This window comes from Hibiscus syriacus, unplaced genomic scaffold, assembly GCF_006381635.1.
Source record: "Hibiscus syriacus cultivar Baekdansim isolate YM2019G1 unplaced genomic scaffold, ASM638163v2 tig00112205_pilon, whole genome shotgun sequence".
In the NCBI taxonomy this organism is placed as follows: domain Eukaryota; kingdom Viridiplantae; phylum Streptophyta; class Magnoliopsida; order Malvales; family Malvaceae; genus Hibiscus; species Hibiscus syriacus.
In genome coordinates this window covers 10,001-24,939 of record NW_024063266.1, presented here as the reverse complement: position 1 = coordinate 24,939, position 14,939 = coordinate 10,001, and the positions used below count along the sequence as shown (strand labels likewise).

The 14,939-nt window shown below is 36.9% G+C and overlaps 2 protein-coding genes, 3 long non-coding RNA genes and 1 pseudogene across 7 annotated transcripts in view; 1 reads left to right on the top strand and 5 right to left on the bottom strand.

The window, feature by feature from the left end:
• The first annotated feature begins 112 nt into the window (after positions 1–112).
• On the top strand, positions 113–502 carry LOC120175327 (ras-related protein RABA2a-like). The gene has a single exon (XM_039181970.1). The coding sequence runs from the start codon at positions 113–115 to the stop codon at positions 500–502; it is 390 nt and encodes a 129-aa protein (XP_039037901.1).
• A 306-nt stretch (positions 503–808) lies between these two features.
• LOC120175316 lies at positions 809–3,800 on the bottom strand (annotated as a pseudogene).
• A 1,560-nt stretch (positions 3,801–5,360) lies between these two features.
• Positions 5,361–6,647, bottom strand: LOC120175325. Its single transcript, XR_005521251.1, has 4 exons — positions 6,568–6,647; positions 6,339–6,429; positions 5,737–5,804; positions 5,361–5,636 (listed from the first exon to the last, which is right to left on the bottom strand). It is a non-coding gene; the product is annotated as an uncharacterized LOC120175325 (long non-coding RNA).
• A 2,889-nt stretch (positions 6,648–9,536) lies between these two features.
• On the bottom strand, positions 9,537–11,199 carry LOC120175322. 3 transcript variants are annotated; one of them, XR_005521248.1, is made up of 5 exons: positions 11,027–11,199; positions 10,748–10,852; positions 10,518–10,608; positions 9,915–9,982; positions 9,537–9,812 (listed from the first exon to the last, which is right to left on the bottom strand). XR_005521248.1 is itself a non-coding variant. In XM_039181968.1 (4 exons), the coding sequence occupies exons 1-3, from the start codon at positions 10,969–10,971 to the stop codon at positions 9,920–9,922; spliced, it is 378 nt and encodes a 125-aa protein (XP_039037899.1). In that variant the 5' UTR covers positions 10,972–11,199; the 3' UTR covers positions 9,537–9,812; positions 9,915–9,919. The 3 variants fall into 3 exon arrangements, 2 of the variants coding, with proteins under 2 accessions (XP_039037899.1, XP_039037900.1); XM_039181968.1 differs by having other exon boundaries at positions 10,748–11,199; XM_039181969.1 differs by having other exon boundaries at positions 9,958–9,982; positions 10,748–11,199.
• Positions 11,200–11,261: 62 nt separating this feature from the next.
• LOC120175320 lies at positions 11,262–11,855 on the bottom strand. Its single transcript, XR_005521247.1, has 3 exons — positions 11,741–11,855; positions 11,444–11,657; positions 11,262–11,339 (listed from the first exon to the last, which is right to left on the bottom strand). It is a non-coding gene; the product is annotated as an uncharacterized LOC120175320 (long non-coding RNA).
• A 1,795-nt stretch (positions 11,856–13,650) lies between these two features.
• Positions 13,651–14,939, bottom strand: part of LOC120175326 — a 1,366-nt gene continuing 77 nt past the window's right edge. Inside the window, exons 1-4 of the long non-coding RNA XR_005521252.1 lie at positions 14,862–14,939; positions 14,633–14,723; positions 14,030–14,097; positions 13,651–13,926 (exon numbers count right to left, since the gene is read on the bottom strand). The exon at positions 14,862–14,939 is cut by the window's right edge and continues 77 nt beyond it. This is a non-coding gene — a long non-coding RNA (uncharacterized LOC120175326). The remainder of the gene's footprint in view (positions 13,927–14,029; positions 14,098–14,632; positions 14,724–14,861) is intronic.

Below are 14,939 nucleotides of genomic sequence, written 5' to 3'. Positions count from 1 at the left end.
TTTTGGTTTATCTGTTGTCGGGAGATGAGTCAATATATCTGAAGTTGATCCTTTTGAGGAGTGTAGATGGGGAAGTTGGCCCTTCTATTGCCTTAGCTAATGCATGTTAGCCATGCAAAATGCATTCACTACTCTGCTTCTGATGTTTAAGGTTGAGGGGAGGACTGTGAGAGCTCAAATATGGGACACTGCTGGTCAGGAACGGCATAGAGCAATAACCAGTGCCTACTATAAGGGAGCCCTTGGAGCTCTTATGGTCTACGATGTAACTAAGCTGACAACATTTGAAAATGTGAACAGATGGTTGAAGGAACTCCGGGACCATGCAGATTCGAGTATCATGATTATGTTGATTAGGAACAAGACTGATATGGAGCATCTGCGAGCAGTTTCTACAGGGGATGGTCAAAGCTTTGCAGAGAAAGAAGCTCTTTCATTCATCGAGACATCAGCCCTGAATGCAACAAATGTTGAGAAAGCTTTCCAGACCAGTCTCTCCTAAATATTCCGCTGTCTGCATCACTAGTAAGAAGTCACTTTTTCAGATGAGCCAGCACATGCAAGTATTAAAGAAAGTTGGAGCACCAGAAACCAACTCGAATAAGGCTTGCTGCTCATTATCATGAATATCATCTTTGTTCATCACATTTTCTTCTTCTTCTTTATTGAATTTCAGTTTCCTTTTTACTGAAGTTGAGGGTTATGTTGTCGGATTCTTTTCGTATTATTACTGCTATTTCATTTTGTATCATTACACATTTGAGTTATTCATGTTAGTATAATTATAACAAAACTAGACGCATATGATAAGTAATCTATTCTATAACAAAAATATAGTACAAACATGAACAAGTACCAGAACTTCCAATTAAGCAGCATTTTAGTTTTTGAAAGGTTTGCAACATGTTTTCTGTCTAAACGGAAAAAACCTATAACATGGTTGACTAGCCACAGCAATTGCCCTTCTGTTCGATCGGCTGCCCCTTCATTTGAACAGTTTCAGTTCCGGTTGCCTTGTTAGCAGTTGGCTGGTTACCCATTCTTCACAGATTTTGAAACAAAATCATATAGGCAAACTTCATAATCAAAGTCATGGGAAGTAAAAGAACTAAAACTGGTCCGGACTAGAACAAATAGTTTTCTGATGATCTTGCCAAGCGGACTCCATAATAAGCAAGCAATGTGACAGAATAATTCATAGACAGCAATATTAAATGTTCTGAAGTGGATTGAGAACCTGTTATAGTAGGTGATGATAGCAATATCTTACCAATAATCAATCATTAGCATATAGTTAATAGATCATAGCATTCGGAAAAAAAGGAATTTATGAAAGATAGACTCTTTTTACTTTTTCTTGATTGCTCCAGCATTGGTTAAGAAAGCCTGCTCCACGTTGATTGCATCTTTTGCCCTTGTCTCCAGGAAGGGAATCCCAATTTCATCAGCAAATGCCTGCCGTTCATCGAAGAACATAATAGTAAATTAATCAAATTATGACGCCTGCGGTAAATTGTCTCATCATTTTACTGCAGATTCCAATGGTACACCCAATTAGCCATCTCAATCATCAATAACTCACAAGAAGTTTCTAAATGAAAACAGAAGTTCCATAAGAATCTCCACCATCTTGGTAAATTAGACGTTAAACTGATAGTAAGTGCCTTAGAATCAAATAACAAAAACCACCTTTGCTGTTTGCGTGTCAACAACCTTGTTTTCAACTAAATCACATTTGTCCCCAACAAGAAGTTTGCACACTTTCATTAGCATATCTGTCAATCTCGGGTAACCACTGCTTGACACTCCTGAAGCTCTCCGTCTCAGTAACATCAGAAACAATCTGTCAAAATCCCAGTAGACAAAAGAATGCTGAGATACTTACAGGGGTAAAAGAATAATTAAAACGAGTGTGATAATGTCCTTTAATGAGAGAAAAAGGAGTTACAGATTAAAACATTCAAAACAACTTTACAAGGTCAGAATAGCAATATCTATGTTCAGTAAGGCAACCCTCCTTTTTCAATAACTAGAGAATTAGGTAGTTCCGGCGTTCTTGCTTCGCATCGCATCACACTTTGCATAATGAAACAACATCAGAACGTTGGCCGCATGCATGTTCATTATATTTGCAAGATTGACAAGGAAATTCAATTAGCTAATAATTTGATGAACAACTTTCTTTGAACCACACTCCAATCCCAACCTCAAGGTCCAGTTGGGTCAATACTCTACACTCCTCAGATCAATTGGGTCCAGTTTCTTACTATTATCCCATGAGCTCCTCGGTAATAACTGCTTGTAATAGTCTGAAAACGCTCCTGTCCAGCTGTATCCCACTGAGCAAAAGAGAGAGTAATACCACATGTTAATTGGGTGCCATTTGAAACAGGAGGTAAAAACTTAGAGAAGAGTGATGCATGGCTCTTTGTTGCTAATTGTTCCCAACATTAAGAGCAGATTGGATGAACAGTTTTTTTTTCCAACAAACACTCCTTTTTCTGGTGTATCAAAAGTGAAGCTATTTTTGCTATGCAAGCTACAGCTTCCTAGTAACTGATAAAAAGGAATCCCATTTTTCAATCATTACAAGCCCATCTATAAAGCAAGCAAAAACATCAGTATACCGTTGCCATAAAGCTAAAACATAAAAAAGATACAAGTATAATTCACATTAATAATCTACATTGTAGTGTATTTTTTTTCCTACCAAAGCGATCATTTGACTCAAGGATCATGCAATTGTAAACGGCTTTTGCAAATTACACTTGAAATTATATAGTCTAAAATTTAATGAATTTATAAAGAAGATAATAGGTTAACCATATTCAAACAAGCTTTGAGCAGAAGTAACTTCAAAAAGAATGAAATTATTGGCTTAGAATGGGAGTTAATTGCGATTGTAAATTAACGTCAAAAGAATCGCATTATACTTACAATTTGCAGCTTGATTATCTTTCCTTCCATCTCCATAGTTCTGATTTTCTAGATATAAACAAGTAGAGATTTTTTCACATTTATAGTAAATGGAAACAGCTTTCTTTAGGGGAAAAGAAACTCACAAAATCAACACCGATGTTACTGATGTAACAATCCAGGTAAGAATCATCCTGGAAAATAGTAAAGGAAAAACACTTGGAATTCTAGACCTTGACTACTCTAAGATTAACATTGAGACCAATCTCATTAGACATTTATCTTCTTAAATTACTATGGGAAATATAAAAGAACTCAAATGCCAAAACAAGTAAATACAATCAACAGATCAATTAAACCAAACCAACCAGGAAACCTTAATCTCCGTAGGTTTGAGATTGGATACGAGAAGTCGAGAACCAAGTTATAGAAACATTTAATTACAAGAATCCTCCTCAAATCATTCTCGTCCATCATCACCTTCTATTAGCTTAAAGTTCTAATCGCTTCATTCATTATTTTTCATCTACATACATATCTTATTATGTCTCCACTCCAACCTTTAAATGAGAAGCACATTATTTAAATATATAAATGAGTTACAAGACATTAAGGTTTACAGCGAATCTGAGAAGCAAACAAGTTTTCCCGACGGAGGAATCGCCGATGAGCAGAAGCTTGAACAGATAGTCGCTACAAAAAAATTAGCGAAATGTGAGCATAAATATACGACGAGAGATCATAATTAATACCGAAATGGAAAGCTAAATTTGAGAGGGAGACAGAGGCTCACTATTCAATGCTCGTGATTGGATCGAAAAAAAACCCCCAAAAAACAGAAAAAATTCCAACAAAAATAAACTGATTGGCAGAGAACGGGAAAGTTTACTTTTTTATGTCATCAGAAAGTTTTTTTCTTTGGGCCTTCTGCTAAATCACTCTCGCTTTCTCCATTTACATTTTTAAATGTGGTAGAATTATAATTTTAACCCTCTAATTTTTCAAAAAATATAAATTCATTTGATCATAATTCGATTTTCATATTTTATGAATTTAAATTAAATTATCTATTTATACTAATTTATTAGATACAAATTATTAAACTAATGGTTCTCATTAGGGCTGTTTATTCGGTTAATTTGGTGGCCGAACCGACGGAACTACCATTAACTGAATTAATCGAATTTTTTTTCTTTAACCGATAATCGAATTAACCAAAATTTTTTAGAATTTTTGAATTTAATATTTTTTTAATTAAAAAATAGTTTACAATATCTAATTAACTTGATTCAAACATTATATTAAAATAAGATATGTGTATCTATCAATTTAGTTCAAACAAACCAACAAATTTGAAATTCTACAAAATAAATAGTGTATGAAGGTTGTGCTAACTGCAACTCGACAGCTACTATTGCAGTATTGCTAGGTGAAATGCTTGATTTTTCTTATGTTCAATCAGGGAGATAGCTAACTTCTTTGTGCAGGACTTACTGCACAAGCCTCTTGAACATGAAGTGGATGATGAAGGCAAGAAAGTTGTAATCGGAGATGGCATAAATATGGGTGGCGACCTATATTGGGCTAATGTATTGACAAAGTTAGTGAGGAATGTTCACTCTGCTGCAGGTGAATTTGAAGAAGTTATTTTTATAATTGTACAAGAGCTTGCAAGTCTTTGAAGAAGTATGCTGGTGAATTTTCTTTTGGATGCATTAAGGAAATTATAGGTAAATATATCTACTATGCATGATGAGAAGATCATAAAATTTAGATTAATGAATTACACATTCAAGAAATGACTGCAAGTTCCTATACTGTCAAACGCGTGCTCTACCTGCCCATGCTCGTGCTCATACTTTACACAAATCAAGGCATAAAATAATTGATAACTGAGTAGCAGGAAGTGGGGGCAGCATATTATGTTGTGAAAAAATAATAAAAAAAATATTTAAGGGTTAATTTGGTTAATTAATTGATTTCGAACCGAATTAATCGTTAATCGAATATCTAAAAAATTATTAACCGTTAACTGACCGAACTAATTCAGTAACCGACCGAATTAACCAAACTAATTAAGTTCAATCAATTAATCAAATTAGTTCGAAATTTGAACTCCCCTAATTATCATGTCAAATAAAATAACAATTCGTTGTCTATAAGGAAAAAGAGAAGCAATCCTCAATGGAGGTAGAATCCGCCAGGGCAAAATCCACGTAAGAACCGGAAGAAACACGAGGCAAAGCCATTGTCAGGGAACTCCGAAGCAAGAGGTTTGGAAGACACAGCTGGAGACAGGCTGTCACCAAACAAAAGCCCTACTCACCTATTCCCCAAAACTACGTTCTTCCTTTATTTTCCTCCTCTTCAGGGTCCAGGTCCAGGGTCCAGGGTTCAGGGTTTAGGGTTTAGGGTTTAAGATTTGATTACAAATCCGTTAGTTTCGAGAACATACTTTAGGGTGGAGGGAAACGCTCATCATGAGCTGAATGAGTACCAGTGTCCACGTGATGAAGAAAATATTAAGTAGGCAGGACGGTTCCAGCGCATACCAGATGTACATCATGATGATCCCAACTACGCATATAACATATGCAGCAGTTGCAAGTGACATCATATGGATCCAACAGAAGAAAATGTAATACAGTTCGATTTGATAGAAATCATTCAGCCATGTAATGAAACTGATGACACTTACAAGCTGAACTAAGAGGAAGACCCTGAAAAGGATAAGAAAAATCATTGAACAATAAGATTGAATAAATATAACTTAGGAAGCATCTTAAAACTTCATCAAAGGCTACGACAATAAGATTGTACATGTTTTATACAGAGGAATTTATAACAGGAATCTGTGATGTACCCGGCACCAAAATGCACAATCTCCCCTGCCAAAAGAAGCAACGTTGCAACACACGTTAGAGCTTTGAGCAAACCAAAGATTGTGCTTTAAGTCGTAAGATTAATCATTAAAGAAGATACAATGGCGGTAGACATTTCAGGAGAATTGAACACGAACCATATTTCTGTACGATAATAGTAGGAACCAAAAAGGCTATCACCGTCAAGGAACCAAAAAGTTTTAAAAGACAAGGCTCAAAATAAGCATGACCCTCCCACGTCAAACCCAGTACTACTGGTTTAATCTATAGTATCCTTTTACTAACTGCTTTTGGTGCAGTTCCTAGAGCTTAGTTTTAGAGTAAGATAACCATACCAATAGAACCCCCTTCAGGAGTTTTAGTTGCTATATATGAAAACCCAACATCGGGAAACAAACCAATTGAATTTTCTGGCATAGCAAGAACAGTATGACCCACAGATTTATGGAAGAACATAACGTTAGAGTGAAAACTAGTAAAGCTATGATAGTTTAAAATGCAAGATCAAATATTTATGGGCAGAAAAAGATCAGATTGTACCTCAGTTACCACTATGTAGCGACCATGACTAGATAGGCCAACTCCAAAGCCCATTGTTATGCCATCCATGAATGATATATAACCGTAGAGCCTGAAGCACAATGGTTCAGTAATTAAGAAAATGTCCATGCATGCTTATCTTTATGTGTGAAAGCAATATAAAAAAATTATGTGTGAAAGCATCTGTGATGTTCAATTCTACTTGAGAATATGAATTTTAGTAACTCACACGTTTTCCATCCATGATAGATATCGAATAAGCAGCCAGCTTCGATAGTCCTCGGACTTGGGATGCACGAGGAATGTGTGACTTCCCATGCCACAATTTTTTTTACTAAGAAAGCAAAGAAAGTTGTAAATTAGTTCTGAAAGATTTCCTTCAGTCAAAACTGCCACATTCCCCAGTAGATTAAAAAATGCGATATCAGAGTTCTTCACCACTGCAACAATCATGCGTAACCAGTAAAAGTAAATTTAAAAAAGTGAAAGAATAGGATACAAATCATACTAAAACAATAAAGCTCAATGAGAAATCGTGCAGTCACAACATCCGTATAATGTTGATACCAGGCGTAACAGCTGCTAAAATTGCTCCACGAAACCCAGAACTGCAATGATAAGTGTTAACTATTTCATCAGCAACATCTGGTAAAACAAGATAAAGACGCCTCAATGAGAAAGCAACCTGAATAATGGCCAGCAAAGCATGAAAACTAGCCCAATGCTTATATGCACAAGCTTTCGATTCAGTTTCTGAACAGGAAAGAAAAAGGTCATGAAACTGTATATTTATCGCTCTTCCTTCCTCCCAAAAGAAGTATCTGCAGAAAAAAGAACATTGAGATAAACCATAGTTAAAACAAATGCATTGAACTTAAATTACATGTCAATTTACACAGAATTATTTTCACTAATTTACACTTACAATTATATTCTCTGCGATTAAAGTTGCGTCAGACCGAAAAATCTCAACATTTCAGAGTTGCATACGATAATGTGAGGCTTAATCTATTTCATATCAAAGAGAATATTGGCGAAAGCTCGAACAACTTTAGCAAGGCATGGAAACAGAATGATTAATCAACTTACTGGTCATTAACAAGAAGTTAGAAACAATGTGTTTATGCTTCGCTCAAAAACTGCAATTGACTAGAGTATAAGAATCCGTTTATTACCTAAAAATAAATCATGTAACTCAACACATTTCTGTGCTTTCAATTACCAGAACTCCAGTCCTCGGAAATCTCCTTTGCAAGCTGCTCTCTTTCTTCATCATCTACAGTTTACATACATGAAAACATAAATGATCCAGGACATTTGATATTAAGTAAAATCCAAACATATTTAGAGAAGCATTTATCACCAATACCATATAGTAGGGCTTAGGGTCCAGGGTCCAGGGTCCAGGGTCCAGGGTCCAGGGTCCAGGGTCCAGGGTTTAGGGTTTAAGGTTTAGGGTTTAGGGTTTAGGGTTTAGGGTTTAGGGCTTAGGGCTTAGGGCTTAGGGCTTAGGGCTTAGGGCTTAGGGCTTAGGGCTTAGGGCTTAGGGCTTAGGGCTTAGGGCTTAGGCTTAGGCTTAGGGCTTAGGGCTTAGGGCTTAGGGCTTAGGGCTTAGGGCTTAGGGCTTAGGGCTTAGGGCTTAGGGCTTAGGGTCTAGGGTCTAGGGTCTAGGGCTTAGGGTTAGGGCTTAGGGCTTAGGGCTTAGGGCTTAGGGCTTAGGGCTTAGGGCTTAGGGCTTAGGGCTTAGGGCTTAGGGCTAGGCTTAGGGCTTAGGGCTTAGGGCTTAGGGCTTAGGGCTTAGGGCTTAGGGCTTAGGGCTTAGGGCTTAGGGCTTAGGGCTTAGGGCTTAGGGCTTAGGGCTTAGGGCTTAGGGCTTAGGGCTTAGGGCTTAGGGCTTAGGGCCGTTAATCGGACCAGACTTTTTTTCAAAATATTAACCGAACCAAATACATTTCGATTAATTTTCGAATTAACCGAAATTTTTTAGAATTTTTGAATTTAATATTTTTTTAATTAAAAAATAGTTTATAATATCTAATTAACTTGATTCAAACATTATATTAAAATAAGATATGTGTATCTATCAATTTAGTTCAAACAAACCAACAAATTTGAAATTCTACAAAATAAATAGTGTATGAAGGTTGTGCTAACTGCAACTCGACAACTACTATTGCAGTATTGCTAGGTGAAATGCTTGATTTTTCTTATGTTCAATCAGGGAGATAGCTAACTTCTTTGTGCAGGACTTACTGCACAAGCCTCTTGAACATGAAGTGGATGATGAAGGCAAGAAAGTTGTAATCGGAGATGGCATAAATATGGGTGGCGACCTATATTGGGCTAATGTATTGACAAAGTTAGTGAGGAATGTTCACTCTGCTGCAGGTGAATTTGAAGAAGTTATTTTTATAATTGTACAAGAGCTTGCAAGTCTTTGAAGAAGTATGCTGGTGAATTTTCTTTTGGATGCATTAAGGAAATTATAGGTAAATATATCTACTATGCATGATGAGAAGATCATAAAATTTAGATTAATGAATTACACATTCAAGAAATGACTGCAAGTTCCTATACTGTCAAACGTGTGCTCTACCTGCCCATGCTCGTGCTCATACTTTACACAAATCAAGGCATAAAATAATTGATAACTGAGTAGCAGGAAGTGGGGGCAGCATATTATGTGGTGAAAAAATAATAAAAAAATATTTAAGGGTTAATTTGGTTAATTAATTGATTTCGAACCGAATTAATCGTTAATCGAATATCTAAAAAATTATTAACCGTTAACTGACCGAACTAATTCAGTAACCGACCGAATTAACCAAACTAATTAAGTTCAATCAATTAATCAATTAGTTCGAAATTTGAACTCCCCTAATTATCATGTCAAATAAAATAACAATTCGTTGTCTATAAGGAAAAGAGAAGCAATCCTCAATGGAGGTAGAATCCGCCAGGGCAAATCCACGTAAGAACCGGAAGAAACACGAGGCAAAGCCATTGTCAGGGAACTCCGAAGCAAGAGGTTTGGAAGACACAGCTGGAGACAGGCTGTCACCAAACAAAGCCCTACTCACCTATTCCCCAAAACTACGTTCTTCCTTTATTTTCCTCCTCTTCAGGGTCCAGGTCCAGGGTCCAGGGTCCAGGGTTTAGGGTTTAGGGTTTAAGATTTGATTACAAATCCGTTAGTTTCGAGAACATACTTTAGGGTGGAGGGAAACGCTCATCATGAGCTGAATGAGTACCAGTGTCCACGTGATGAAGAAAATATTAAGTAGGCAGGACGGTTCCAGCGCATACCAGATGTACATCATGATGATCCCAACTACGCATATAACATATGCAGCAGTTGCAAGTGACATCATATGGATCCAACAGAAGAAAATGTAATACAGTTCGATTTGATAGAAATCATTCAGCCATGTAATGAAACTGATGACACTTACAAGCTGAACTAAGAGGAAGACCCTGAAAAGGATAAGAAGAAAAATCATTGAACAATAGATTGAATAAATATAACTTAGGAATCATCTTAAAACTTCATCAAAGGCTACGACAATAAGATTGTACATGTTTTATACAGAGGAATTTATAACAGGAATCTGTGATGTACCCGGCACCAAAATGCACAATCTCCCCTGCCAAAAGAAGCAACGTTGCAACACACGTTAGAGCTTTGAGCAAACCAAAGATTGTGCTTTAAGTCGTAAGATTAATCATTAAAGAAGATACAATGGCGGTAGACATTTCAGGAGAATTGAACATGAACCATATTTCTGTACGATAATAGTAGGAACCAAAAAGGCTATCACCGTCAAGGAACCAAAAAGTTTTAAAAGACAAGGCTCAAAATAAGCATGACCCTCCCACGTCAAACCCAGTACTACTGGTTTAATCTATAGTATCCTTTTACTAACTGCTTTTGGTGCAGTTCCTAGAGCTTAGTTTTAGAGTAAGATAACCATACCAATGGAACCCCCTTCAGGAGTTTTAGTTGCTATATATGAAAACCCAACATCGGGAAACAAACCAATTGAATTTTCTGGCATAGCAAGAACAGTATGACCCACAGATTTATGGAAGAACATAACGTTAGAGTGAAAACTAGTAAAGCTATGATAGTTTAAAATGCAAGATCAAATATTTATGGGCAGAAAAAAGATCAGATTGTACCTCAGTTACCACTATGTAGCGACCATGACTAGATAGGCCAACTCCAAAGCCCATTGTTATGCCATCCATGAATGATATATAACCGTAGAGCCTGAAGCACAATGGTTCAGTAATTAAGAAAATGTCCATGCATGCTTATCTTTATGTGTAAAAGCAATATAAAAAAAATTATGTGTGAAAGCATCTGTGATGTTCAATTCTACTTGAGAATATGAATTTTAGTAACTCACACGTTTTCCATCCATGATAGATATCGAATAAGCAGCCAGCTTCGATAGTCCTCGGACTTGGGATGCACGAGGAATGTGTGCCTTCCCATGCCACAATTTTTTTTACTAAGAAAGCAAAGAAAGTTGTAAATTAGTTCTGAAAGATTTCCTTCAGTCAAAACTGCCACATTCCCCAGTAGATTAAAAAATGCGATATCAGAGTTCTTCACCACTGCAACAATCATGCGTAACCAGTAAAAGTAAATTTAAAAAAGTGAAAGAATAGGATACAAATCATACTAAAACAATAAAGCTCAATGAGAAATCGTGCAGTCACAACATCCGTATAATGTTGATACCAGGCGTAACAGCTGCTAAAATTGCTCCACGAAACCCAGAACTGCAATGATAAGTGTTAACTATTTCATCAGCAACATCTGGTAAAACAAGATAAAGACGCCTCAATGAGAAAGCAACCTGAATAATGGCCAGCAAAGCATGAAAACTAGCCCAATGCTTATATGCACAAGCTTTCGATTCAGTTTCTGAACAGGAAAGAAAAAGGTCATGAAACTGTATACTTATCGCTCTTCCTTCCTCCCAAAAGAAGTATCTGCAGAAAAAAGAACATTGAGATAAACCATAGTTAAAACAAATGCATTGAACTTAAATTACATGTCAATTTACACAGAATTATTTTCACTAATTTACACTTACAATTATATTCTCTGCGATTAAAGTTGCGTCAGACCGAAAAATCTCAACATTTCAGAGTTGCATACGATAATGTGAGGCTTAATCTATTTCATATCAAAGAGAATATTGGCGAAAGCTCGAACAACTTTAGCAAGGCATGGAAACAGAATGATTAATCGACTTACTGGTCATTAACAAGAAGTTAGAAACAATGTGTTTATGCTTCGCTCAAAAACTGCAATTGACTAGAGTATAAGAATCCGTTTATTACCTAAAAATAAATCATGTAACTCAACACATTTCTGTGCTTTCAATTACCAGAACTCCAGTCCTCGGAAATCTCCTTTGCAAGCTGCTCTCTTTCTTCATCATCTACAGTTTACATACATGAAAACATAAATGATCCAGGACATTTGATATTAAGTAAAATCCAAACATATTTAGAGAAGCATTTATCACCAATACCATATAGTAGGGCTTAGGGTCCAGGGTCCAGGGTCCAGGGTCCAGGGTCCAGGGTCCAGGGTCCAGGGTTTAGGGTTTAGGGTTTAGGGTTTAGGGTTTAGGGCTTAGGGCTTAGGGCTTAGGGCTTAGGGCTTAGGGCTTAGGGCTTAGGGCTTAGGGCTTAGGGCTTAGGGCTTAGGGCTTAGGGCTTAGGGCTTAGGGCTTAGGCTTAGGGCTTAGGGCTTAGGGCTTAGGGCTTAGGGCTTAGGGCTTAGGGCTTAGGGCTTAGGGCTTAGGGCTTAGGGCTTAGGGCTTAGGGCTTAGGGCTTAGGGTCTAGGGTCTAGGGCTTAGGGTCTAGGGCTTAGGGCTTAGGGCTTAGGGCTTAGGGCTTAGGGCTTAGGGCTTAGGGCTTAGGGCTTAGGGCTTAGGGCTTAGGGCTTAGGGCTTAGGGCTTAGGGCTTAGGGCTTAGGGCTTAGGGCTTAGGGCCGTTAATCGGACCGAACTTTTTTTTCAAAATATTAACCGAACCAAATACATTTCGATTAATTTTCGAATTAACCGAAATTTTTTAGAATTTTTGAATTTAATATTTTTTTAATTAAAAAATAGTTTATAATATCTAATTAACTTGATTCAAACATTATATTAAAATAAGATATGTGTATCTATCAATTTAGTTCAAACAAACCAACAAATTTGAAATTCTACAAAATAAATAGTGTATGAAGGTTGTGCTAACTGCAACTCGACAGCTACTATTGCAGTATTGCTAGGTGAAATGCTTGATTTTTCTTATGTTCAATCAGGGAGATAGCTAACTTCTTTGTGCAGGACTTACTGCACAAGCCTCTTGAACATGAAGTGGATGATGAAGGCAAGAAAGTTGTAATCGGAGATGGCATAAATATGGGTGGCGACCTATATTGGGCTAATGTATTGACAAAGTTAGTGAGGAATGTTCACTCTGCTGCAGGTGAATTTGAAGAAGTTATTTTTATAATTGTACAAGAGCTTGCAAGTCTTTGAAGAAGTATGCTGGTGAATTTTCTTTTGGATGCATTAAGGAAATTATAGGTAAATATATCTACTATGCATGAGAAGATCATAAAATTTAGATTAATGAATTACACATTCAAGAAATGACTGCAAGTTCCTATACTGTCAAACGTGTGCTCTACCTGCCCATGCTCGTGCTCATACTTTACACAAATCAAGGCATAAAATAATTGATAACTGAGTAGCAGGAAGTGGGGGCAGCATATTATGTGGTGAAAAAATAATAAAAAAATATTTAAGGGTTAATTGGTTAATTAATTGATTTCGAACCGAATTAATCGTTAATCGAATATCTAAAAAATTATTAACCGTTAACTGACCGAACTAATTCAGTAACCGACCGAATTAACCAAACTAATTAAGTTCAATCAATTAATCAAATTAGTTCGAAATTTGAACTCCCCTAATTATCATGTCAAATAAAATAACAATTCGTTGTCTATAAGGAAAAAGAGAAGCAATCCTCAATGGAGGTAGAATCCGCCAGGGCAAAATCCACGTAAGAACCGGAAGAAACACGAGGCAAAGCCATTGTCAGGGAACTCCGAAGCAAGAGGTTTGGAAGACACAGCTGGAGACAGGCTGTCACCAAACAAAGCCCTACTCACCTATTCCCCAAAACTACGTTCTTCCTTTATTTTCCTCCTCTTCAGGGTCCAGGTCCAGGGTCCAGGGTTCAGGGTTTAGGGTTTAGGGTTTAAGATTTGATTACAAATCCGTTAGTTTCGAGAACATACTTTAGGGTGGAGGGAAACGCTCATCATGAGCTGAATGAGTACCAGTGTCCACGTGATGAAGAAAATATTAAGTAGGCAGGACGGTTCCAGCGCATACCAGATGTACATCATGATGATCCCAACTACGCATATAACATATGCAGCAGTTGCAAGTGACATCATATGGATCCAACAGAAGAAAATGTAATACAGTTCGATTTGATAGAAATCATTCAGCCATGTAATGAAACTGATGACACTTACAAGCTGAACTAAGAGGAAGACCCTGAAAAGGATAAGAAGAAAAATCATTGAACAATAAGATTGAATAAATATAACTTAGGAATCATCTTAAAACTTCATCAAAGGCTACGACAATAAGATTGTACATGTTTTATACAGAGGAATTTATAACAGGAATCTGTGATGTACCCGGCACCAAAATGCACAATCTCCCCTGCCAAAAGAAGCAACGTTGCAACACACGTTAGAGCTTTGAGCAAACCAAAGATTGTGCTTTAAGTCGTAAGATTAATCATTAAAGAAGATACAATGGCGGTAGACATTTCAGGAGAATTGAACATGAACCATATTTCTGTACGATAATAGTAGGAACCAAAAAGGCTATCACCGTCAAGGAACCAAAAAGTTTTAAAAGACAAGGCTCAAAATAAGCATGACCCTCCCACGTCAAACCCAGTACTACTGGTTTAATCTATAGTATCCTTTTACTAACTGCTTTTGGTGCAGTTCCTAGAGCTTAGTTTTAGAGTAAGATAACCATACCAATAGAACCCCCTTCAGGAGTTTTAGTTGCTATATATGAAAACCCAACATCGGGAAACAAACCAATTGAATTTTCTGGCATAGCAAGAACAGTATGACCCACAGATTTATGGAAGAACATAACGTTAGAGTGAAAACTAGTAAAGCTATGATAGTTTAAAATGCAAGATCAAATATTTATGGGCAGAAAAAAGATCAGATTGTACCTCAGTTACCACTATGTAGCGACCATGACTAGATAGGCCAACTCCAAAGCCCATTGTTATGCCATCCATGAATGATATATAACCGTAGAGCCTGAAGCACAATGGTTCAGTAATTAAGAAAATGTCCATGCATGCTTATCTTTATGTGTAAAAGCATATAAAAAAAATTATGTGTGAAAGCATCTGTGATGTTCAATTCTACTTGAGAATATGAATTTTAGTAACTCACACGTTTTCCATCCATGATAGATATCGAATAAGCAGCCAGCTTCGATAGTCCTCGGACTTGGGATGCACGAGGAATGTG